Here is a 27540-nt window from a genome sequence, read left to right on the forward strand (position 1 = left end):
AGAGTCCCACCACTTGTCACATCTCATGACATGTGGTTGGACACTTGTCTTGTGCTACTCTACTTTCCCCTTTTGTACTAGCTCTTCCCTCTCCTATAAATAAGAGCTCGTTTTTCTTCATTCAGCATCATTTTTCTTTGCTGTAAACTCATGTACAGCACCCACAGATAGCCAGAAACTGGCCCCATCCATCCCCATCATCATCCCCCACTTCTCCATTATCAAATTCCTCCATATTCCCTCTTCGATCACTACTGTTTTACAGGACAGCAAGCCTGTAAATTCATTACAGCACCTCCTTCTCGAGCTCTTTCTTCCATTTTAGCAACAAGAAGCAAGCCCTATCCATGTACTGCTGATCAACGATGGAGAAAGGCTGATTTCCCCTCTTTCTTCTCTCATACTGTAAAGAAATCAGTTCTTATCATTGCATAATAGATAATGCATGTGTGTTTGTACATCTTTGCATGATCTTGTGAGAGTGAGAATTACTTCTCCTCACTCTCAGGTTGATTGTAACTGAGCTCTTCCCTAAGGGACTTGGGTTAAGCAGAAATACATTCCTTCGGGGAGGGAGGAGGGGGGGGTTGCCCATCTTCAACCCTCAATCTTGTCTCCATTACTTTTACATTTTCATGGCTGTAATTTTGTGAGTAATTTTCATTTTCAGCTTTAAGTGTTCATTCTCTTTTATATTAAATCTCGAAAACAACCGAATATCATAATTGTTAAGCATACTACGTTGTTCGGGGCGTTTACAATGGTATCAGAGCTTTGGCTCGGTCCTCACCCCAACACTTGTAGTGCTTACAATTATAAGTTTGTTTGTTTTCAGCCCTTGCATTGAGTGCTTGAGCATATTTTTCTTAGAGTCTCAATGGATCAGTCAAGTGCTATCCTTCAAGCCATTCAAAGTCTTAGAGAGGAGAATCAGCAAATTCGTGAGCAACTTCTCAAACTAGAAAAAGTTGAGAATCCCAAAGAATTTAAGGAAAGAAGCCCATCTGCTTCAAGGAGACAAAGCCATACCAATGAAAGAAGCCGATCAAGAAGTCCAACTACTTCTAAGAGGCAGTCCCATTCTACTTCAAGACAAAGAAAGAGATTGCATCGAAGCTCATCCTCTTCTTCGAAGTCATCTGGCACCTACTCTGATGGACCCTCTTCTAGTGACGAAGAGTCACACCCTTCTCGTGAAAGACCTTATCATCGTCAAAGGCGCCGACATTCTTCACCCTCGTCTCCATCTTTATCCCCATCAAGCACTTCATCATCTTCAACCTCAAGATCTGGACATGGACGAAGGCATAAGAAGAAGAACAAGGCTAAGTCACTATCTCAACTTGAAAATAAGATCAAGTTCAGTATGTATGATGGTTCTCAAAAATCCTGATCTTCTTCTGAAGTTTATTCGTCAATTTCAAATTTTGTATGGTCGTGACAAGTATAAAGAAAAAAAAAAGATTAAGTTTGCAATTTTACATTTGACCAACTTAGCCCATACTTGGTGGACAGTGAAGACTGTGACACCCTACATTGGCAAGCTCAAGTTTCAAATTCAAGGCTACAGTGACGAAGATACCTTCTGTATCGGAGACCTTGATGGTTGCGATGTGATTCTTGGCATGCCCAGGAATCATAGAGTAGATTCAACCATCTTCTCTCAGAAAAAGAAGGTAGAACTCACCAACAAAGGCAAGAAGTACGAGATCCAAGCTCGAGTTTCTGGAGACACCATACCTATGGTAAGCCATATGCAAGTCTCTAGAGCAATTAAGGATTGTGTTCAATGTTGTTTGCTTTATGTCACTGATGTAAAAGATAATATGAATGCTGAAAACCAAGAGCGACTTCAGCTCTTGGAAAAGTATAAAGATTGTTTTTCGGAAGATCTTCCTTATCAGCTTTCCCCAGAAAGGCCAGAAGACCATCATATTGATATTATTCCGGGCAGTTCTCCTCCTAATATAGCACCATACCATGTGAGCCATCCTAAACAAGAAGAAATCAGAAAGCAAGTCGAAGACCTACTCAACCGTGGGCTAATTAGGCCAAGTAGCTCACCATTTTGTTCACCGGTTCTTCTTGTTCAAAAGAAAGATGGCACATTCAGGATGTGTATTGATTATCGAGCCCTCAACAAAATCACTATGAAGAATCGGTTTCCTATTCCCAGAATTGACGACATTTTGAATCGTCTAGGAGGCTCAAAGGTTTTCAGCCGCATTGATCTAAAGAGTGGTTATCATCAAATTAGGGTAATACCACAAGATATACACAAAACTGCTTTCCGCACTTCATATGGTCTTTATGAATTCTTGGTGGTTCCTTTCGAATTAACCAATGCACCAGCCACCTTTAATCGAATGATGGAGCGCATCTTTAGAGAGCATTGGAGCCCCAAGAGGAACACCAAGGAAAAGGGAATTCTCTTGCAAGAAAATCTATCTTGTAACATCAACAAGCTTGTTTATCATGTTTCATATAATCAATGAAGAAAAGAACACCAGGCACAACAAATCTTCATGCAGCATCATGTAGACCTCCCACGGATTTGATAGAATCAACCATATTCTTCAATATCTTCACAAAATCCATCAATAAAACAAAGAAAACAAAGCAATACACCATCTTTGAATGGAAATACATCACATAGTATTCATCTTCAATATCTTCATAGTCTTCTCTCTCAATTTCTCATATACAATCACTCTGTTTTAGTAGAATTGGCTATCTCTGACTCTCTCTCTCTCTCTCTCCATCAATAATACATCATATCCTCACTACAATCTCTCAAAATCACTCTCAATAATCCTTCTTAGGTCATGGATACCCCTCCCAAGAGGTATGTCTGATATGAAGAGTCACCAGAGCCACTACAGTGTCTTTTCATAGCTCTCTACTGTCACTTCACTCTAGTCTTCACTTGAGTCTTCAGCAGCTACTTCTTCCACTTCTTTCAACTCTTTTGCACTTGTATTCATCTCTTTCCAAGGCTAGAAAACTTTCCCAAGCTACACTCTCATCCATCAAAACACATACAGAAGCATACAGAAGTCACAGAACAGTACCAGAACAACTACAGTACAGAACAGAACAGAACAGAACAGAGACAGGAGCTCTACAGAAGACCTACAGAAGGTTACAGAAGATCATCAAAACCACATAACTCATTCTCAAACCATTCCAAACTCTCACAAACCATTCAATAAGCTTTCACAATATCTCAATCTTCATCAATCAATACTCCATCCCTCCTTACAGAAGATAATCAGAACAAAACAGACCAAAACAGAGCAAAACAGAAGGTATACAGAACCAATCAGAACCTATCAGAACATCACAGAACCACCAATAATCATCATGAACTTCCAAAACACAATCAATATCATCCAAAACACTCTCAAACCACTTCCAAATCAATCAATCATCTCATAAAATCAACCATTCAGCTCTCAAAAACAACAAAAATCAGCCAAAAAACAAGTCATTTCAACACTTAACAAGCATCGACAATATGTCGGTACTTTCTTTGATGATATTCTTGTCTTTAGCAAGAATAAAGAGGAGCATCATCAACACTTAGAGATTGTTCTACAATTACTTCAACAAAATCAACTCTTGGTAAATGGTAAAAAGAGTGAATTTTTTATGCATAAAATAAATTACCTTAAGCATGTCATCTCTTCTGAAGAGATTCAAATGGATCCTGAAAAGATCAAGATAATCCAAGAATGGCCTCATCTTCATAATGTACATGAGGTGCGATCATTTCTTGGCTTATGCTCTTATTACCGTCGCTTCATCAAGCATTTTGCACATATGGCTTCTCCACTTCATGACCTTACAAAGAAGAAGACCTCTTTTCAATGGAAGGAAAAAGAAAAGGCAGCCGTCACAAGGCTGAAAACAGCTCTTACTTCTGGACTTGTTCTTATCATTCCAGATTTGGTAAAACCATTTGTGATGGAAGCAGATGCTTGCGGTGATTGTATTAGTACAGTGCTAAATCAAGAAGGCCATGCCGTAGCCTTTGAAAGCCACCGTCTAAATGATATGGAGAAAAGGTATGACATTTATGAAAATGAGCTCTTAGCAGTGGTTCATGCTTTGAAGATATGAAAACATTATCTTTTAGGCAATGAATTCCTTATTAAAACTGATCATCGGAGCTTGAAGTATTTCAAGACTCAAAAGCATTTGCAGAAGAAACATGCAAGATGGAAAATTTTCTTTTCTATGTTTCATTTTCAAATTATGTACACTCCAGGGAAACAAAATGTAGTTGCTGATGCACTTTCTAGAGTGTCTCGCATTGCAACTATTACAGCGGCTCATCATGAAGATTTTCAAACGATGAAGAATACTTATGATGAAGATACTGATTTTGCAGCAATTTGGTCAAATTTACAGCAAGGAGGTTGTCATCCAAATTATTCCATCAAAGACGGTTATCTTCTCATGAACAATCGCCTTTGTGTCACTCTTCCTGTGGCCTACATATACCTTCCAGCATGGAGTAATGGAGCTTGTGGCTTCTCTCTCGAGGTTGAGTTTGGGGTTCTATCAACTCATCCTATCTACTGTTCTTCACTACATGTTACCTTACAAGTGGAACACTGAGATCCCCAGGTGGATCTTGTTGAGAAACCCTTCACCCGCAGTTTGCATTTCTGCGTTTTGCGTTTAGGGTTTACAGCCCCAAAAAGGGGTGCCATCCTAGACTGATTGTGCCTATTTATAGGCCACTCTCTCATTAAATCCTTACAGTTGATTCGTTCAATCTGTCACCTCTTCTCTCCAGCCTCTCCACTGCCCTCACACCCCTTTAGGAGGACATTGCGGTTCATGGTTCGTGGCTGTCTTCATCATCTTCCTTGTGCTACGGCACCCTTGTTCCCTTGTATCACATTCACTCCATGATTCAAAACTTCATCATTCCATTCATCAGAGTTTCTTTTCTCTTCTCTTCTCTTCTCCATGTTTGCTAAGTTCACTCCGTGTTCCCCGCCGTAAACCCTACTGTCTCGTTGATACGTCATCTTTTGACATGGTATCAGAGCTAGATCTGCTCAAACAATGGCAAAGATCCTCCACTCCAGTGATGGCAAAGACCAGTGGCGAGTTTGGCATCCACTTCTCTTCTTCTTCCACTGCATCAATATCTCGTTTTTGCAGGTTTCCGGTGTTTTCAGCTTGCTGCCCATGCCCCTTTCATGCAGGACATTGCAGTCTCAACTGTCCCTTGTTATCTACAGTCTGGCACTTGTTTGCAGTCTTCCACCCACAGTTTGCGACTGTTTACAGCAGAGCAACTGTTGCTGATCACTCTCCACTCAGAAAACAATCTCGTTTTTGCAAAATTTCAGGTATTTCAGCTTGCTGCCCACACCCCGGACGCGGAGGACATTGCGGTCCAAGCTGACCACTTCTGTCTACAATAGTCTGGTGCCTATTTCCAGCCTATCATACACTGTTCGGAGCTGATTTCAGCATACTAATTGCTACTACTTATCCAGCCTTCCTTGGCTGCATTTACCCACAAAGATCCTCCTCATCAAAGAAGACAAAGACTGGTGGCGAATTCAGCATCAACATTTTATTTCTCTATCATTTCCGCTGGGAGATATCCTTTTTCTCCCTCCCACCCTGCCTTCTCCAATTTGCTACACCGGTACCATGGCGTCTCCACCAACAAATTGTCCTTCTACTAGGTGCTACTACTACGGCACGAACGGTCATCCCACTAAAGACTATCGACATCGACCTTTGCTCCCCACCCTTCCGGAGTATATGCATCTTCCACCATGCACTCCTTGTGCCACCTCTCCTTTTTGGGCCACAGAGATCGTTTTGCATCGGCTATCGGAGTATTATGCTCAAGGCAATAAGCCGCACCCAACACACACTAAGTCCTTTCGAGCACACGGAGGCTCTAAGACCTTACGAGGTGATAAGCCCTCCTAGAGACCACCCCACAAGACGAAGGTTTCCACTACCTACTTCTGAATACAGTGGCTTCCACAGCCCACATCTTCTCCACAATCCACTCTCCTGAGAGCCCATGACTGTTCCCCATCCTTGGCTCATCCTAAGCCTCCTTCTTCCCCACCCTCTTCCACTCAAGTTCGAGAGGCCACTTTTGGGTGCTTTTCAGCTTCTTCTTCCGAACCCCAAATACCTTCTTCGGCAGAACCGGCAGCACTTCCTTTGTCATCAGATGCTTCGCAGTCCGTGAGCCATGAGTGGTTGGATTCCCTCCCTTTCTCAGACTAGGATTCAGAGTAGGATTTTCTTACTTCGCCCTCAGAGGGAGCTTCCATTTCCTTTTCGGCTTCACAAGGGGATTCTATTTCTACTCCTTCTGATTCAGAGAGGGACCCTATGTGCCATGAATTTCTTCACATACCACCACCTTTCACTTTTGAGGAGTGGCTCTTCTTTGAGCTATTGTTTCCTCTACTCATACCCATGATCTAGAGGATCTACCTAGATCCGGACCCTTGGGTGTTCAACAGCAACTTGGTGGCTAGGCCTTCGTATTCCTTCTAGTATGGAGTCACGGAGCTAGTGGCTTCTCTCCCGAGGTCGAGTTTCGGGTTCTATCATCCAATCTCCTAACTATCTTCAAAGGTCTCCTTTCACGTGGTATTCTCAGATTATAGGGTGGATCTTCTTTGTCCCTTGGTCAACATGGAGCCACCTCCTAAGATCGAGTACGGGCATATCCTTATGGTTCTCCGCACCACACAAAGTCTGACATTTCTTTGCATTGCATGTTTTCATCATCTTTGTACTAGGGCGCTTGGGCAAGTAAACAATTTCCCCACAAGGACACTATCCAAGTGGTGCCTGCTGCATGAGCATTCCTCAGCATGTAGCCTTGCGTCTCCACCTCACTCCTCTTCTTCCCCTTTTTGGACCTAAGCGGGGGTGTTGAGAAACACTTCATCCGTAGTTTGCATTTTTTGCGTTTTGCATTCAGGGTTTGCAACCCCAAAAAGGGGCACCATCCTAGACTGACTGTGCCTATTTATAGGCCACTCTCTCATTCATTCCTTATAGCTAATTCATTCAGTCCGTCACCTCTTCTCTCCAACCTCTCCACCGCCCTCACAGCCCTTCAGGAGGACATTGCGGTTCATGGTTCGTGTGGCTGTCTTCATCATCTTCCTTATGCTACGGTACCCTTGTTCCCTTGTATCACATTCACTCCATGATTCAAAACTTCATCATTCCATTCATCAGAGTTTCTTCTCTCTTCTCTTCTCTTCTCCATGTTTGCCGAGTTCACTCCATGTTCCCCCCCCCCCCCCCCCCGCAAACCCTATTGTCTCGCTGGTACGTCATCTTTTGATAGATCTTCTCTCTCTCACTCCCCTTTGTCGCTCCTTTTGGGGATTGAGAGAGGGTGTTAAGAAACCAAGCCATTTAGTACAATTTTTTCCTCCTCCATTCCTATTTTTTGTTTCCATTTACAACCCCAAAAAGGCTTTATGGGCGGCCCCTAAGAGAGTCGAGGCACCACCCGAGAGACTTTAGTGAGCACCACTCAAGATAGTTTGTGCCTATAAATACAACACTAACTCCACCCATTCATCATCCCACTCATTCATTCCTTCCAACATTCTGTCATCCTCTCTCCACATTCCTCCCTTCTCTCTCCAACCTCTCCACTGTTGTTCACACCCCTCATGAGGACATTATAGTTCATGGCCAACTTCCACTGTCTCCATCCCTCCTGCTGCCAAGCGTCCAATCTTCATCACCCTCATACTTGCATTTATTGTGGCACACCTTCTCTCTCCTGCTAGTGACCTCACTCCACAATTGAGGTCAGCCTTTGTAGCTCCAATCATTTGCGTTTGGGGGTTTCTAGCCTCCATAGGCTGCATCTATCCCTTCAAAGATTTCTCCTCCTTCACATGTTAGCTCTACTCAACTTGGCGTCTTCTTTTTGCGTGCATTTGGTAGTTCCTCCACCTGGCATCATCTTTTTGCCTACGTTTGGAAATTCTGCCACCTAGCATAAACACTCCTTCATCCAGTGTCATCTTCAAATTTGCATTTTGCATACTGCAAGCTCCTACTTCATCTAGCAACCTTCACCATCATCAAGCATGAGTTGTCTAGTCACGCTTTGCTATCCAGGTTTCCAACATCGACATTGGCTCTGACAAGCATCTCCTATCTCAAGAGACTGTGTTTGCAGTTTTTGCTCCACCAAAGGTTGGAATTCTTCATCAGACATGCCATCTTATTGATCCTCATCTTCCAGAGTACGTTTTCATAGCTAGTGATCATCTTCTTCCTTGACTCCAACAGCACTTGAGAACTACGTTCTCCTCCCTCGACCGTTGTCCTTCATCCTCAACATTACCTTTGATATCCTATTGCCAAAGGATAGTGTTTCACTCCCTTCACTGTGCACATTTCATACAGGTGCTACAACCTAATCAAACAAGACAGTGCAGTCATCTTCAAAGCCTCAATTCTGTTGTATCAACTTCATTCACTTAGCATGATTTAGTAATTCATCATCATCATCATCATCATATCATCATTATTATTATATGTTTTCTAAGCTTCTCTTCTCTCTCAATGTTTACCATACACATTGTGTTTCTCCCCACAAATCCTACTCTCTCCGATTTGCTTTCACGGAGTCATATTTTGACACAACTCTCTCTCTCTCTCTCTCTTTCTCTCTCTCTCTCTCTCTCTCTCTCTCTCTCTCTCTCTCTCTCTCTCTCTCTCTCTCTCTCTCTCTCTCTCTCTCTCTCTCTCTCTCTCTCTCTCTATATATATATATATATATATATATATATATATATATATATATATATATATATATATATAGTTTGCTTTCACAACAATCATACTTTGCCTACACAGCCCAATATAAAAAAGTGAATACCTCTAGGACACATCTATTGACTTTGGGAAGTGCACATAGACTAGCCATCTTTAATGGTCTACCACAATGGCCAAGATCTGACACTTTGACATGTTAGAATCACAAAGGAAGAGCAACAAATCATGCTATTTTGACTTTCATGCTCTCTGTAAATATTCCAAATACCACTTTGTGGAAGACACCTCACATATCTACAACGGCTCTCTGTAGAAGAGCTTACATACATTGGATTTGAGCAGACCGTGGGAGGAATGTACAAGGGACCTAGCAAAAGCCATACATAGATCATCCATGTGTCCATTCCCACACTCTGTCTTAATGCAAACCTACACTCTACTTCTTCCCAAAATAGTTGGTATGATGATGAGTGCAAACTTACTCAGGCTAGCTTATAGAGAGAAGTGAAACTAGACACTTGGACACATCTCAAGCAAGGACATTCTTCGAATGCCTTGTACAGAAGAAGAAGTGAGACTACCTGGGGAAAGCAAAACCACAGACATATCAGTTATTTTTGGGCCGGGATAGCAAGAGTGCATGGAAGATGTTTCATGGAAGACAACTTCCCATACAGATTACATCACTGGATGCTTGGCTTGACTAAGGAAGATAGTTGTATGATCTGCCAAGACAACTGTTGAGCTAAAATATGCATTACTTGCTGATTAGCCTGTTAAACAGCCCCAAAACACACTAAAAATGCTCTTTTAGAGTAAAACCCTAAAGCAGGGAGCGGTTCGAGAGAGTTCAGTGGAAACCCTAAAACGGGGAGTGGTTCAAGAGAGTTTAGTGGAAACCCTAATTTTTTAGGCCCTTCCACATCTATAAATAGATAGGCTGCCCCCATTCAGCCATTATCCTTGTTTGCAGGTTACACCGGCCCACACACCGTCTGCTGTTGTTGGCACCCAGTTTCCAGCCTGCAGCCTGCCTCCATCTGCTGTCCAGCCATCATCGACTGCAGCCACATCATCTTCAGCCTGTCCATTGCTATAGGCGGCAGCTCTCAGCTGTTGGCAACTGCTCCAAACTGTTCTAGACTGCTGTTCAGCCTGCTGTCCATCATCTCAAGGGTCAGCCAGCCTGCGTTTTCAGCATTGCAGGCCCTGACACTCTCAGACACTATTTCAACCTGCTGTTTACAACAGATTGTGCATAGTTTCCAGCCCCCGATCGATGGTACACTGCTACGTTTACCCGTTTCCAGCCTCCAGACTGCTGTGTTTTGGTGACCAACCTGCTGCCATTCACTATTCAGCACTCCTACACTCCGACTGGTGGTCACAAACTTGGGATCCGTCTTCGATGGACGTCACACTCCGACATTGCTCTGCCCTTGAGCACACTGTACACTCTTACATTCATTTACAGCATTCATTCACTTCAAAGTTGTGTTCTCTCTCTCCCTTCTTCTGTTTGTGTTTGAGTTTTGCGTTTAGGGTTTGAGTTTTGCCCTCTGTGTCTATGTCTGTGTCTGTGTTTTTGTGTTTCTATCCTCAGTGCAAACCCTAGCACTCTTCTTAACATCGTATCAAAGCCGGTGCTCTTGTAAAGAGTATCATGCGGATATTGTTGAGAGCTAGTCTTTGTACAAGGCACACAATACGACTCGTAATCGAATCACAATGTCCCAGACACCTTCTTCTCCAGTTCCTATGATGTCTTATCAGGCTTCTCCATCATTGGAGACCCTGAGACGGCATTATGGACTTGGTGAGGAGGACGACACTCCACCTTTACCAAATTTCACTAACATGACAGAGGGGGACTTTGAGGAGTACTATCGCAACAAGTACGGTGATGTTTACACCCCTCCTACCAATTTTGCTACCACATTCGGTCCGGTTGGTGAGGCTGGCCACCTCTCCAATCATGGAGGACATACGGCATTCGGAATGTCTGGCGATCCATCTTCATCATCTCCACCAAGTCCAATGTCAGGTTTGTACAATTCTTTTGTGTTGCATGAATCAAAACCCTCGCTTGTTTCTTTTTTTGAGGTACAAGATCCGAATAGCTTTGCGTATGTGAACTTCAATAGAGGGGGGCTCACGAAGCAGACAGAATTCAGGAACATCTACAGCTTTTGTTCCATTTGAGTATATCACACACACTTCTCACTTCCCTCCCATCCCACCCTCTTCTATATCACACCTTGATCATCTCTCATCATCTTTCCAAAATCTTGGATTACACTCCACATCTGCTTCACACACCCTAGGGGTTGGATCTTCCATCTCCGCTCCTAGCACCTTTTCCTTCTCCATCCCATTCTCTACCTCTTTGCACCATGGTACTTCGTTAGGGGGAATGCCACCCTTTAACACAGTGCCTCTCACCTTTCAGCAAATGAGCACACCCATAACTCTTGGGTCGACTGTGACGGACATCCCTCTCACTATCCCCAGCTTCACATCTCCCATGACCACTCATACGCAAGGGTTTCCATCCTCAACTTATGGTGCGTCTTCACACTCTCCTTGAGTTACACCTACACAGGGATTCCCATCTTCTATCCCTGTGTTCCCATCCCACCTCCTTGGGTTCCTCATGTGGCTACCATGCCCATGCCTAGTCAGCCCATCCCTACCTATGGATCCACCTTGCACACTATCCGCATGCCTGGTGGGCACTCTGGGGCCCATTCCCAAGTGTACTCCACTCCCCCATCCTATCCCCACTACACTTTTTCACACTATCCATCTCCAAGCACTACCACTCCTGTTCCAAGCACTACTACTTGGTGGAATTTCATGCAACAAGTACTTAAGTCTCAGGGTCTTTGGGACCTCGTCATTGGTCTAGAGCCTATGCTGGACCCTCGACTAGCTCACCCGGACTACATCTGTCAATGGAGAGTCCGCAATGCTACAGCCAATGTTGAGCTGATGCAGGGATTACTTCTTGAGTTTCACTCTCAGTTGCAGCACTTCCCGCTCGGGTCAGAGCGTTGGAGTCACCTTCTTGACCGCTATGTGGCTCGTGATCGTACTCGACGCATCAATCTCAACTTTGAGCTTCAAGAGTCCTCTCTTAAGGAAGGGGATGATCTAAAAGTCAAGCTGGCTGACTATAGGCAGTTTCTTGCCAAGTTCGCCACTATTGGCTCTCCAAAGTCAAATGACGATCAGGTTGCATTCTTCTTGAATAAGTTTCCCGCAAAATATTTCAATTTCATTCAACACATCATCTCCTAACCTCGATTACCAACCTTCTACGAGTTTAAGTGCCAGATCTTGCGTTACGCAAGGCTGCATGATCAAGTCCACAAAAAATCCTCATCACAGCCTTATTCAGAGCAGAGGGGGTTGGTTGCTTCTTCTTTAGGAGAAAAAACCACCAGTGGCAAGAACTCGCTAGATGCGAAGGCAAGCCAATCAAAGGGCGACTCCTCTTCCTCCGATGGAACCAAAGAATCAAGACCTATCTGGCAGCAACTCCCTAAGAAAATCCGGTTTTGCACACACTGCCAGAGAGTAGGCCATGTGGATGAGGAGTGTTGCTCTAAGGCCCAAGGTCTTCCACCTAAAAAGCCTCAGCAGACCGCTGCGACTTCACAGTCCAGTGGGGCTACGCCTTCCGCTACTGCCCCATCTACTCCTCCAGCCCCCACAACAACTGTTGGACATGTGGCACCCGAACAGCCTTAGTGGCCATCCTTCTCTACTCCTGAAGGATTGGCTGATTCGTCTGCAGGTTCCGATCCCGTTGCACTTCATGCATCTATCTCACCTTCCTCCCCACCTCGTCAGGCGTTCCCTTGGCAGAGTCCTGCTATTGGACGTACACGATGGTGGCCATCTTCTTAGACTAGCATGTCTCTAGGTCCTTTCGGATACCCTAGATCAATCTAGCATTCATTTTTCGCACTCTCAAAGGCGAGCCCATAGGATTTTTGTATCTACATTTTAAGTCTTCCGTTGCATTTACTCACACACACATACACATTTGCATCTTTGCACTTGTTCCTTCAATTAGCTTTTCATTTTTTGTTTTGTTTTGTTTTTGGAGCATCTTACTACTGACCTCTATGATTGCAGACTTTGATCTCCTTTGCACATTTTGTTTTCACTGTAGGGCTAACATGCAAGTTTGCCCAGTCCTACCTGGGCTGGAGACTTGGGATGTGCGTCGTTCCTTCATGGTTTTATCATCCTTGGAGTTTTTCTCTTCTACCAATATGGAGGCTTCCCCTCCCGAGGCGGATCGTGCAACATCTCTCTTGATGCTATCATGGCGGTGACTTCTACCTAGCTCTTCTAGCTTGGATGCTTCCTCCTCCTCTTCATTCCTTATGGTTCTCAGTACCACAGGAAGACTGACATCAGGCTCCTCTTCCTTCTTCAGCATCTACATCCACGTTGAGAGGAGGTTCCTACCCTTCTTGGTATTCTACAGACTTCAGCACTTTGTCTTCGACATCGGCTTCTTCCCCCTGTTGTACCTTACCCTTTGCATTGTATGATTTCATCATCTTTGTACTAGAGCACTTGGGCAAGTGAACAATTTTCCCATGAAGGACACTGTCCAAGTGGCACCTACTGTATGAGCATTCTTCAGCATGTAGCATACTTTGCATCTCATTGTGCAGAGCACCACTTGCGCGGATCCTAAGCTGTTTTCACCGGCGGCTGTTGTTACCACACCACCATCCTCCTTTATCACATGGATACCTCATCACCTATTTTTCATCGTCATTGACACCTTGAGTGGATGGGTTAGCTTGTGTTGTTTTGTGATGTGTTGGGTGTACCCTCCCTACTACCATCTTCTGGGTCACTATTACTCAATTGACCGCATCCCATAAAATTTACCACACTTATTCAAAAAAAAAAAACACACACACAAAGTTCAATGTGGTTCTATCCGCCTTTGTAGGACTTGGTAGGCCATTAGGCATCCGACGTGCATGTAAACGCCCCGAACAACGTAGTATGCTTAACAATTATGATATTCGCTTGTTTTCGAGATTTAATATAAAAGAGAATGAACACTTAAAGCTGAAAATGAAAATTACTCACAAAATTACAGCCATGAAAATGTAAAAGTAATGGAGACAAGATTGAGGGTTGAAGATGGGCAACCCCCCCCCCGAAGGAATGCATTTCTGCTCAACCCAAGTCCCTTAGGGAAGAGCTCAGTTACAATCAACCTGAGAGTGAGAAGAAGTAATTCTCACTCTCACAAGATCATGCAAAGATGTACAAACACACATGCATTATCTATTATGCAATGATAAGAACTGATTTCTTTACAGTATGAGAGAAGAAAAAGGGAAATTCAGCCTTTCTCCATCGTTGATCAGCAGTACATGGATAGGGCTTGCTTCTTGTAGCTAAAATGGAAGAAAAAGCTCGAGAAGGAGGTGTTGTGATGAATTTACAGGCTTGCTGTCCTGTAAACAGCAGTGATAGAAGAGGGAATATGGAGGAATTTGATAATGAAAAAGTGGGGGATGATGATGGGGATGGATGGGGCCAGTTTCTGGCTATCTGTGGGTGCTGTACATGAGTTTACAGCAAAGAAAAATGATGTTGAATGAAGAAAAACGAGCTCTTATTTATAGGAGAGGGGAGAGCTAGTACAAAAGGGGAAAGTGGAGTAGCACAAGACAAGTGTCCAGCCACATGTCATGAGATGTGACAAGTGGTGGGACACTTGGAGACTTGTGTGACAAGTATCTTGACACTTGTGTTCTTTTCATGTCGTTCCCCGCTCTTCAAAAGAGAAGTAATGAATGTACAACGGATTAGCAATCCGACGCTTTAGACCACTCGGCCATCTCTCCGTAAAGAAAAAACAAAAAAATAACTTCTCTATGGCCTTCCTTTTTGGGTTGAATACTATCAAGAATAGAAATAACCAAATTTAGTAAGCACAGTCAGAGTACAGAACTTACTATTTTTAGAATGACATCCCTATTTTTTAGGACTAGCATTTTTAGGCTAATTCGAGGCTCCTAAATTTTAGGGATTTAGGGATCTCCTAAAATTTAGGGACCCCCCCAATATGGGTGTCATATGAAAGCTTTTTCCGTGTACATCGCAAAAATGGTATCCGAATCTTCATGTGACTTTCCTATGCAAAGAAATGTGCATTTCAAGCTTTCAGCCCACACATGCACATTATACAAGCATTTCATGGTCATGCCATCTTGTTGATTGTAACTGTCTGTTCTAGTGGATCTAGCCCACACTTCAAGGCATCAATCCTTTCTGTGTGCGAGTCTAACCCTGATATGCGTGAGTTCTAGTCACAGGCGCCCAATCGGGTCATATAGGTGGAAGTGTGAACTATCTTTTCTCTAACCCACCGCGTGGGTCCACCATAACCTGTGACCACTCATCAGTGGCCAGCTCCAATGCACTTTTCTTTATATCTAATTAGTGCAAAGGAAATAAATTTAATAAATCATTATATAGACAAATTAATGAAAAATGATACAAATTCTGTTTCTATAGAGTTGTGACAGTGCACCCTTTGTCCGATCCCCTATCCTCTTTGGGGTGACTACTTGGATTCCCTTGGTAAGATAACCATCGCCTCTGTAGTCTTGGTAGGCCACTGGGCAACCGACGTGCACCCTTTGTTCGATGCCTTGGTTGCTTTGGGGTGGGACACCTTGGGGTACATAAACATCACAATGGCTGTCCTAACCTTTCAGCTTAGTTTTGGGCCTGAGAGGGGTGTTGAGCTAAAATATGCATTACTTGCTGATTAGCCTCTTAAAAAGTCCTAACACATACTAAAAATGCTCTTTTAGAGTAAAATACTAAAACGGGGAGCGGTTCGAGAGAGTTCAGTGGAAACCCTAAAATGGGGAGCGGTTCGAGAGAGTTTAGTGGAAACCCTAATTTTTGGGGCCCTTCCACATCTATAAATAGACAAGCTGCCCCCATTCAGCCATTATCCTTGTTTGCAGGTTACACCAGTCCACATACCCTCTGCTGTTGTTGGCGCCCAGTTTCCAACCTGTAGCCCGTCTCCATCTGCTGTCCAGCCATCATCGACTGCAACCACATCATCTTCAGCTTGTCCATTGCTATAGGCGACAGCTCTCAGCTGCTCGCAACTGCTCCAAATTATCCCAGACTATTGTTCAGCCTACTGTCCATCATCTCCAAGGTTAGCCAGCCTGCATTTTCAGCATTGCAAGCCCTGACACTCTCAGACACTATTCCAGCCTACTGTTTACAACAAACTGTGCACAGTTTCCAGCTCCAAATCGGTGGTACACTGTTGTGTTTACCAGTTTCCAGCCTCCAGACTACTGCGTTTTGGTGACCAGCCTGCTACCATTCACTATTCAACACTCCTACACTCCGACTGGTGGTCACAGACTTGGGATCCGTCTTCAGTGGACATCACACTCTGACATTGCTCTACCCTTGAGCACATTGTACACTCTTACATTCATTTACAGCATTCATTCACTTCAAAGTTGTGTTCTCTCTCTCCCTTCTTCTCTTTATGTTTGAGTTTTGAGTTTTGTGTTTAGGGTTTGAGTTTTGAGTTTTGCGTTTAGGGTTTGAGTTTTACCCTCTGTGTCTGTGTCTGTCTCTTTGTGTTTCTGTCGCGGTCATACACTTTGTGTGTCCTCAGTGCAAAACCTAGCACTCTTCTTAACAACCACCACCTATGCAGCCTCCATAGACGTGTAGACCAACACAGTGGTCTTTCTTCACCTAGAAATTTGTTAGAGATGCCATTTATAGACTACAAAATGGGAGGGCACAGGATGAAGATGGGCTAGTGGCAAAACATTTTTCACATGCTTGTGACATACTAGCACCCATACTAGCACATATGTTCAATAGAGCAATATGTGAGGGCTTCCCTACAAGCTGATCAGACAATACTATAATTCCACTCTTTAAGAGTGGTGATCCTTTGATCCCCAACAATTACAAAGATGCAAGGCAAGAGAGCACAAGGACAGGCAGGTTTCAAGCATGGATATACCACACTAGACCATATCCTAACACTTACAGCCATTATTGAGGAGGGTTGAGCTCAAGACAAGAGGATCTATTGCTGCTTTGTAGATTTCTGCAAAGCTTTTGATACAATGCCTCATACATGCATTATATAGAGACTGTAGGATAGTGGAGTACCATGAGGCATATGAAGAGGTATCTAGACATTATATGAGACAATGGCAAATCATATCCGAGCACTTAGGGGGCTATCAAAGGGGATTGACAGTACCTTAGGAGTGAAACAAGGATGCCCTCTTTCACCCACATTGTTTGGTTTATATATAAATGAAGTAACTGATTACATTGACCAAGGAGGAGGAGCTAGAGCCAGCCTAGCAGGGGTATTGATACCGATATTATTTTATGCAAATGGCATTGTTCTTATTTCAGATTCACCAGAGGAATTGCAATGCCACCTAGATGCTTTGCACATCTTTTGTAGAGACAAAGACCTCACAATAAACCTTGGTAAGACCAAAACCATGGTCTTCAATACTTCAGCAGCATGGGTGACTAGATCTACGTACCAATTCACATTTGGAGGAGAAATAGTGGAGCATGTGAGGGAATATGTCTAGGAACCACCTTCTCCAGTCCAAGATTTACATTGAGAAGGGCATTAAAGGCATGTTTGGCGCGAGACTATGCAGCACTAGGGACACTCAAGAGTCAATGTGCTCACATACAGTTCCAGCAGCCTCGCACCAAACTATGGTTGTTTGACACCCTAGTCACACCTATGCTACAACATGGAGCAGAGGTATGGGGCTGCTGCTTGTACCACCGGTGTCTCAGTCCACTCACTGATCAGACCGGAATAGAGAGAGAGATCCTGCCCTGCCACCGCCTGCTCCCTGACCTGTCCCAAGCCTCTGCCCTGCCCCTGCCCTGCCCTCCATCTAACCTGCCCGAACCCTGCCCCTGCCCTGACCCTCCCTAACCTGACTCTTTTAGTCCTGCCATTCATCCTGTCTGTCCTATTCTAATCAGAATGGCTGATCACAGCTCTAAATCATCATAAACAACTTTGCCAGCAAAATGGAACAGATGCAGATTGACCTATTAATCACCAATGCCATCAACAAAATTAAAACGGAGTATGACAATGGACCAACCACCATCAACAGGCACTTAAGTGACCGGATTAAGAAGCTTGAGCTGAAAATTGATGAACAAGACAAAGAAATCAAATTGCTAAAACAGCAGCTGGCTGAAATACAACTTAACCCCAGGTTGGAAGATGGAGAAATCCAATCAAATGTGATTGAGGAGATCACTCAGATTAGGGAGGAAGTTCAGCAACTCCAAAAAAAAGAAGATGAGACAACAAAGGAAGCCGTCTCTTGGGCTGAGATGCTCAAGAAGACTCAGAAACAAGTGGAGGAAGCAGAACAATGGATCCAAGTGGCAAAAAAAGAAAAGCAACCAACACACACATCACCTACAGTCATAATTAATGACACATTAGATCCTCAGTTTTGGTTGTTCACACCACCATCGTATTTATGATATACTTAGTTACTTTTTGCAGGGTTCTTTGTACTTTGTATCTTACTTCAAGGGGATTCTATCAGAGCCATTACTGAGAGAATTTTCTTTTCTTTGGAAAAGAAAACCTGAACAAATACAGTATTACTGCAACTGGTACGAATCAGGATCTAAGTACTGATAGTATTATGTCCTAAAGATGTGTTTCTGTCTTTCCTTGATTTTTGTTTGCCTCTTGAATCTAATCAGCTCAGTAAATAGAGCAATAATGCAGATGGTAGGATCTAAGTATTGATAACATTACATGCAAAAGATGTGTCTCTTGTCTTTCCTTGATTTTTGTGTGCCTTATCCTGCAACTGGACAGTTTAGGTTAAAGTGTACTTGTGGCAATGGCTATAGAATATGTACTATATTCCATATTAAATAAGATCAGTATCCGCCAGCTAAGTAAAACAAATGATTGACCTTCTTTCTTAAGAACAACTGCAAAGCCCAAACTTCTTTCTTACGAACAACTAGCAAATGTCAATAAAATATGTGCATCACACCTGGTACGAATCAGGATCTAAGTACTGATAGTATTATGTCCTAAAGATGTGTTTCTGTCTTTCCTTGATTTTTGTTTGCCTCTTGAATCTAATCAGCTCAGTAAATAGAGCAATAATGCAGATGGTAGGATCTAAGTATTGATAACATTACATGCAAAAGATGTGTCTCTTGTCTTTCCTTGATTTTTGTGTGCCTTATCCTGCAACTGGACAGTTTAGGTTAAAGTGTACTCGTGGCAATGGCTATAGAATATGTACTATATTCCATATTAAATAAGATCAGTATCCGCCAGCTAAGTAAAGCAAATGATTGACCTTCTTTCTTAAGAACAACTGCAAAGCCCAAACTTCTTTCTTACGAACAACTAGCAAATGTCAATAAAATATGTGCATCACACCTGTGTGATGCATATATGCATGAGTTGTGTACCTGTGTGAAGGTGGTGAACCAATTTTATCGGATGATAGCTAGGTAATGAGGACTCCATAGAATTAACAGCTTCTAACAAGGTCCAGAATGTTGGAGCCTGATTCTGGACCGTTTTCTGTCTTGCATCCATGAAGTCTATAGAATTTCAAAAGAAAATTAACTTTGTGAGCTGCAAGCATCTGGCAACCAAACCTCTAAGATGTATGAGATCTCTTCTTACCTTGCATGCTTTAAAAAACACACCAACTTATATCTCAAGAACTAAAATAATACCTCTGTGAAGGTCCCTGCTTGTGCTGGCCTCGAGGACAATTGGGCCATAAACAAGTAAATGATCCTGAATTGGTACAAGTAGTGATGCTTTTGGCCCCCATGAAAAGCATGATGAACTGGACGGCAGTAGTGCTGATGCTACAAGAGCCCATTCAGTTTGTACTAGGCTCTCGATGTCCAAAGGGGTACTTGGCTCCCTGATCAAACCAGTAGTTTCAGCATATACCTGCAGATCAGTCCTTGTCAGTAAGCCTAGCAAAGGCCTTCCTTTTCCAGTATCCAACCACTGTATTGAAGTTGTAGGGCATGCCAGAGATATTCTACTGCTGAGAATGAATGTGGCATTATCAGCATATGCTTCTATATCCCATATGAGAACATCACAGGTTCCATCCAACACAGAGCCTACGGTTGCAACTTTTAGCCCGTAATTTCCAATGGCTAACTTGGCTATGGATCCTGAGCAGACTTTCAAGGCACCAACACAATGCCAACTACTACTCTTCTCAACCTGCAGTTCATCTTCATCCCATAATTTTAGCATGCCATTTGCAGACCCAGTAGCAAACTGATACGGGTATCGCAAGGGAACAGAATCAAAAACTGAGCTGTCTGCCTCTTTTTCCATCAACAAAGTAAAGAATGACGGAATGACAGCTAAACAAGTTACATGCTCAAAATCCTCCAGCTTCAAAGTTCCTACTGGACTCACCGCAATGATAATGTTCTCTTCGTTTGCTAGCCCCTCAGAGTCCCTTATTTCAGAGTGATTATTCATGCGTCCATGCTTCACAGTACTAAACTGGTTGCAAAGAGACCCACCATTCACCTCCCCTACAGAAACATCTAAATTAAAGAATACCACTTCATGCCCTTCTTGCCCTAGGCCAACAATAGTAAATGTCTTATTTTGCAAGCTCCACACATTGCCATTATTTCTGGGATATGCCCATAATCCCTGCAGGCCTTGCCTGGTGCTTTCTGCATGTACATCAAAAGCAAACAAGAAGTTGAAGACTAAGGATGAGTCATCCGATCCCTTACTCCTGGATTTCGAGACTGCAAAGCACTTAATAAGTCCATCATATGAATGAAGCAATACAGTTTGCTCCTGCAGAAAGACCGCTGGCAACCAGGTCAAGAACTTGAGGTCAGAGGATCCAATAAAGTGACCACAGGGCTTCCAAATTGGAGCACAAAGGCCAGTACTTATTCCAGCTGTATAAGCAAAAGCAGAAATGCACCAAACAAGAACTTGGCCTCGATTATCCAAGGTGGCTACCAGTCCGGTACTTACAACTGGATGTACAGCTATGTTGACTATGTCACCCAAATGGCCAGTAGCATGCATACTTTCAACTGTGAGCCCCCAAGCATCTTTTCGAGCAGTCCCTGATGGTGATTTGGCATTTATTAGTTCAGATGAGGAAGCCCCACATGTAACATTCGAACCCCCTCCACCTAATGCGCTTAATGGAGGCCATAAACGAGACCATTGGAAATGACTAGAGTGTACATAAAATAGATCTAAAGAGGACGGTGGATCTGCAAAGTTATCTCCCACCCTATGTGCAACAACTTTCAGGAGAATGGGCCCTTTCCCATGTGTAGCATGAGTTGCAGGAGGACTAGATAGAACATTTGCTGCTTGTTTCCATAGAAAGACACGAGGGCATCTGGGTGGATAGATGTCATCAAGACAAAACAGTGACCATAAACATATAGAGCCCTTGGGACCAATCCCTACCACCCATTCACAAACGCCTGCACTTTGATGTTTTGATACAGTGTTAACTTCAAGAGAGGTGCTCTTTGTTTTAACATTAGCTGAGCCCACAGATCTAAGCTCAAAAGCCCAAATGACATGTAAATCTTGCCCTAGAGCCCCATGCAAGCAGCTCTCAGCCTCAATTACTGCACTGACAAAGTAAGCAGGTTTTAATTGTTTCTTTGGCACATCTTTCCCAAGGGCTTTGTCTAGCCTGGCTCTCCCACTGTCAATTTCCAACCACAGTCGCACTGCGCCATCCTTGCATGCTGTCAAAAGAACTGGACGATGGGGCTCTTGTGATGTGAATGGTCCCTTTGAGGGCCTCCATTGAATCATTAATACTTCTTGAGGATGAAGTAGCTCAGTCTCAAGCAATCCCAGACTGTCCTCCCACCACCAGACTGTGGCCCGTCCTCTCAAATTGTCATGCTTGCCTGATTGAAAATAGCTGCTGGCACCCCAACTTGTATAACTACCATCTGCTGTTGCAGATAATCCCTTTGCAGACCAAGTTGCTGCAGCAATAAACTGTGGGCAACTAGCATGAGAATTCCATACCTGATACCAAACAGATTCGTTTTGACTCCACATAACTACATCTGTCCCAACTGAAAGCAGGCCATCGCCTGACTCGGTCCAGGCAGCGCTCCACACATGGAAGGCATGATCGAGGCAATATTTTACAGTCCACCCTTGCAACAATCCTGCAATAGCAATACCAAGACCATCAATCAGCTGCACGCCAACACTGACTGCAGCTGTTGATAGAATCAACAATTGTCTCTCCCTTCCCAAGCTGAATGCAATTGAAACAAGACAAAACATGCAATTTCTTCAACCTATTTACTCTTTACAACCCAAAACTTGAAGAAACTGTACTGAATGTGAAAAGAAATCTGAAAACATTGTCGCCCAATGAATTTGCACACATACAAGCTATTGTAAGACCATGAAAGCACATTTGACTACGAAATAATGGGCCAAAACAAGATGCACTACAAATCTTCCTTGCACCTTATTGAGAACACGCAGAGAAAGATAGTGGTCTCTTTCATGTGAGGGGGTGGGCCCTTCCTACCTTAGAAACGTGTTTTGGTGTTTCTACAATCTAGATCTTTTTTCTTTAAGCTTTGTGTGTGTTTAAATGCATGAATGGCTTGGACTTCAGTTGCGGCAGAGCAAGTGTCATCTTCACAGTTCAAATCATGGTTCAAATCAGAATCTAAATCTAAGCCTATCTCTGGAAGGGTGCAATAATATAGCAATTGCTATGCCAATGATACATCCACCTGGGTCAAACACCCAAATCACCAGGTACCTCCTTAAGTCATTCTTCAACAATGCTCTAAACCCCTGAGGCTTATGCCCCATCCACGATCTAAGAGGGGGTGTTAGAGATTTAGTCATCCCCTAGACTGGCATTGTCAGGCTGCAATTGTATAGCTAGTTCTCTCAAACACAATTATCCATTTCTTATCAACTTTGGGCATTTTTCATTAGTCACCTTATTCTGGACATGTTAGCCGTACAATTATAAGTCTTATGTTTTATTTATGCTAGCTGAAAATTGCATTACCATGGTTAAGCAGTAGTGGCCAATGTTATTTTCACTATGATGCAATATAGTATGTTCTGCTTTGGCACATTGTAGTGCACCAGGCGATAGTAGAGTTTGTGAAGTAGGAATGTACAAGCTCTAATGTAATAGAGTTGAAGTAAAAGTGGATACAAAGTATAAGACTATGGATAAAAAGGTGAAACCGTATGCATTACCCTTACCTCCAAATAGTGAGGAGATAGATGTTTAAATTGGCTTATCACCAGCTAAACTTGAGAAATCCGAAAGAGATTAGACGCAGTTTACTGCAAAATCTCTCAAGGAGCTGAAAATTAGATACGGTGACTTTCTTTCACCTATAGAGAAGCAATATTTTGTCAATATGTTATCTAGGCATAAAAGAGCGTTTTGCATTTTAACCACATGAGATTGGCTGCATAGATTCAGGTATGCTTGCACCCATTGTTATTTTCATTATTCTGAATGTACCATGGAACTTGTAGCCAATTCCAATCCCAAAGGCTCATCTACCTAAGTTGATTGATCTATTGAATGAAAAGATTAAAACAGAAATTTCAACACCTTCTTCAGCTCCTTAATCTAACAAGTGATTTCTTACACCTAAGAGAAACAGGACATTATTACAAGGATTCCAAGGTCTATCACAAAACATAAAGTTTTATTGCTTTGCTTAGCATTTGATTAAAAGTTAATCAAATGTGCAAATGTGACTTGCATATGTGAGGTGCAAGTTAATTATTTCACAATGTGGGACCCAAGACCCCAAGATATCAATTGGTACCAAATTTAAAGGTGTAACAAGTTATGCTAACAAATACTAGGTACTGGGTGTCAGAACTTGGCCAAGAACATTTAATTAGCTAGTCATGTCGATGGTGATACGGGGGAATTGACATTAATTAATTAATTAATACAAATTCTAGGCTACTGAGTACTCAAGATCACTTGGGTGATAAATTAGTCTACCCAATTTAATTGTTGGCTCGTTAGATTTTATTTTTTTGGACATAAATAATTATTGAATTAATTTTCAATGTTTATGTTTTAAAAATTAATTTAATGGACTGGATATTGCTGGAAATTAGTTTAGAAGGTTACCACTTGGCAAAACTTGCCCATGCAAGTTTGGAAAAGCTGAAATGGAATTGAAAGGAGAAAAAAATATCATTTTTGCATTTTGAAGCTATTGGAAAGAGAGATTGGGTTATTGCTATCCACTTTTGGGATCAATTCTCAATCATTGGAGGCCATTTTGGGGAAGGCGATAGCATATTCTTGACCAAGGAAAGCTATGATCGCGGTTGATGTACTCTCTCTTAATGATTATAGCCTTTCATACTCACTTTGTTGTTGCTAAATCCATTTGGGATTGGAAAACCAGGTCAACAACTCGATTTCACCTAATTCTTACGAAAAATCTCTAAGTTTACTCTCTCTACAACATTCTCTCTACTCCACCTATTTTTAAACTTTGCTCCAAGTTTACAGCAATCCAACCACCACTGGAGATAGAGAATTTAGTGAATCTCTGTTGTAAACCCTAGTTTACAATAGCAATTAAGGTTTGATAGTCTCTGTTGTAAACCCTAGTTTACAATAGCAATTAAGGTTTGATAGCCACCTCAGGAAGTGTGCCTAAATTTGAAGGCTTCAATCTTGAATTTTCACAGTTGAAATCAAAGTATTTTGGAGGATTTAATAGGCCAACCAACCAACATTGAATTTGGGGCTAATATGCCCAAGGAGCACATGTGAAGATTAATCCCCTAGCAAATCAAGGGGCAAATTGATTTGAAGGCTTTCTGGTCATTTATGACAACAAGAGGCACTTGGATTATTGGAGAATATTGAAAAATCTCAATTGTGCTTCATTCATTTGCAATACAAGTTACAACAATACTGCAAGGAGCGCCAAGTTTGGGGGCCAACAAGCTATCCAGTGTCCAAGATTAAGTAGTAACATTTGTGTTTTTAGTTTATGAGAATTTTATGCTTGCTGTAATTGTTGGTATATCATATCAGTACCACCCTTTCCGAGGAGGAAGACTGATTTCATCCAGCTGTCCATGGAGCATTCCAAGTTATTTTGGTTAGTGTATGAAGCCTAGTCTTTCATTGCATTGCTGTAGCAAAGAGTTTCGAATTGCATAGGGTGGTCAAGTAATCGTCTTGACAGAGTTTTGTCTAAGCCATCGTCTTAGACAAAGAGTTTGTAATCTAAGAAGAGTGGTTAAATATACACAGTTTATCAAAGAGCAATACAATTGTGTTTTGAGTTCTTTTGTTTCTTCCATCTATCTTGTCTGTTTTCTTTGAACCCCACTGGTTAGTGGCTTGTCAGAAAAAACCCCCCCGACAACGGGCTTTGTGTGAAACATGGAGGGAGGAGAGAGGGGAAGATTGCTCCGAATCATGAGACCGAACAAAAAGGCTCACTAACCTCCATTCTTCACGATAATCGCGCCATCGTTCAAAGGAGTGATGGGAAACCTCCTCGCTCTGAGTCATCAAAGCCTTGGAACCAATGGTAAGATATCTTTGTACAACCTACAAACACACAAAGGCTGTTGCATTTTGCTGTAGAAGAGCTCGAACGAAGAAAAAACCAGCAATACCTGCAAGAAAAGAGTTACGAATGTCCCACTTTTGTCAAAAGCACCCATCCACCACAGAAATTTTGTGTTTACTGCAGCGAACAGCAGGCTGAAATTTGAGTTTTCAGCAACAGTGTGGTCTCTTCTTTGGCTAGAAACTATGTAAGCTTATGTAGGCGATGATACCATGTGAAAGGGGGCAACGGAAGAGATAGAGTGAAAGGGAAAGAGAAAAAAACAAGAAGAGAACAGAAAGTGCAGTGATAATCTGCATTGAATCTGAGATGAATGTTGAACACTGAAGGAGGGAGATAATGGACTGGTCAATCCCTGCACGCAACTGACAACATCAGTGAGGGCACTGGACTAGGCTGAAGACTATGGCAGCACTGGAGACGGAGAATGATGTCGACACCGGAGTGTGCACCTGCAAGCAACAAAAGCAAATGATTTTCCCAGCCCTGGCGATTGCTATAAATAGCAAAGGAGAGAGGAATTGGCCAACTGCTGCCTGGGGCTAACATAGCAGGTCTAATAAAATCGCAGCAGTCTAGGGCTGGGCAGCATTTGGCAGGGCAGCACAAGCTATGAAACGCCTAACAAACACTGGAAATGCACACTAAAATGTGCCCAAGGGGAAGAAATTCAAACAAGACAGGACAAAACACAATCAAAGCTCCTATGTCCCTATCAGACTCTTACTAGGGCTCACAATTAGGAGATAACAGACTGATAGACTAAATAAGGCAGGCTAACAATTTCATCATCTTTTCAAAGGAAAAAGTCCATGACATCCATCTTGTCACCACCAAATGGAATCCTCCATGTCGCTAATGTAGCATAGAATCCTCCAAAGCACAAAAGGCTAAGAGAAAATAATTGCACGTGCCAAATATAGCGTTATTTCACCATCTTTTCAAAGTCTTGTTTAAGCTAGCGATACAATGAGGTGGCAACACCTATGACATAAATCGAGAACAATCATCTCCATATGTAACGCGCTCCTTTCCATTTATACATCAATTCTTGCATAAGAAAGCAAATGCTTTTTATATGATGACCTGACATATGGGGCAGGCATGCATGCAGGCATTGAAGGATATTGGGTGTGTTTTAAATACTCTGAATGAAAATTGAGATCCCTTCAATGCAACCGCCTGATTTAGATATTCTAAATGAAAATTGAGATCCAATCAATGCAACCACCTGAAGAATTGAGCTTCCGGTCACAATCTTCAGGGGACAGCAGCTCCTCAGGCCCATATATGTAGATGCTGTATCCACATGCAACCGCAATCAGACCAAGGGAGGGACCTTGGGGTGCCCATCGGACACACGAGATCTCTGCACCAGCTATAGGCATGTCGATGACTTGGCGGAGGCCCAGATTCCGCGCATCGGGCTGCAAGGGAGCAGGCGCCATGGAGATGGCCAAGCTGCTGCGGGAGCCATAGGCGAGCCAGCTGTACGACAGGTAACTGGGAAGCCAGTCCACGGCGAGGGGGGAGGAGCTGGGGGCAGGCCAGGTGCGATCCTGTACAAGGAGCTCGAATGGGGCCTCCATTTCTGCACCTGCTGGTGTTACTCACGAGGAACGGGGTGTGGCAATGGCATCTCTCTCTCTCTCTCTCTGTGTCTGTGCGCGCTTGTCTCTATCGTGCTCCCAGATTGAATCAGATTGGGGGATTAAAAAATTACGATTCTACAGAATAGATCTGCACTATGTCCAAGTTGCCAAATCTTGAAGTATGTCCTAATTTCTTGATGTTATTTGAAAATGACCATGATAATATTGGGCCCTTATTGTGGAATCTTGAAGTATGTCCTAATTTCTTAATATTATTTGAATATGACCATGATAATATTGGGCCCTTATTGTGGAATATGGCCCTGCTCTAGGGTACGGGGGCCAATAGATTGACGCCCCCCTCTAACTTGATGGATCCCTGCCCAACAGA

At 42.9% G+C, this 27540-nt stretch overlaps 1 protein-coding gene across 5 annotated transcripts in view; it reads right to left on the reverse strand.

Annotated features, from left to right (window-relative positions):
* The window catches only part of LOC148041447 (transducin family protein / WD-40 repeat family protein), a 134430-nt gene extending 107165 nt beyond the window's left edge, over window positions 1-27265 (reverse strand). For 2 of the 5 annotated variants that reach the window (XR_015691117.1, XM_087679666.1), the window contains exons 1-3: window positions 26789-27263; window positions 19639-22113; window positions 19366-19500 (exon numbers count right to left, since the gene is read on the reverse strand). Coding sequence is in view for 4 of the 5 variants with exons in the window: in XM_087679666.1 (XP_087535792.1) it covers window positions 19366-19500; window positions 19639-22113; window positions 26789-27146 (2968 nt within the window). In the remaining variant the exon portion in view is untranslated. Of the gene's footprint in view, window positions 1-19365; window positions 19501-19638; window positions 22114-26788 lie in introns of all 5 variants that reach the window. The other 3 variants (XM_087679649.1, XM_087679656.1, XM_087679678.1) reach the window with 3 other exon arrangements.
* Between the last annotated feature and the right edge of the window lie 275 nt (window positions 27266-27540).

The sequence above is a fragment of the Lygodium microphyllum genome, chromosome 1, assembly GCF_053477565.2.
Source record: "Lygodium microphyllum isolate KBCC chromosome 1, Lygodium_microphyllum_v1.1.10, whole genome shotgun sequence".
NCBI lineage: Eukaryota > Viridiplantae > Streptophyta > Polypodiopsida > Schizaeales > Lygodiaceae > Lygodium > Lygodium microphyllum.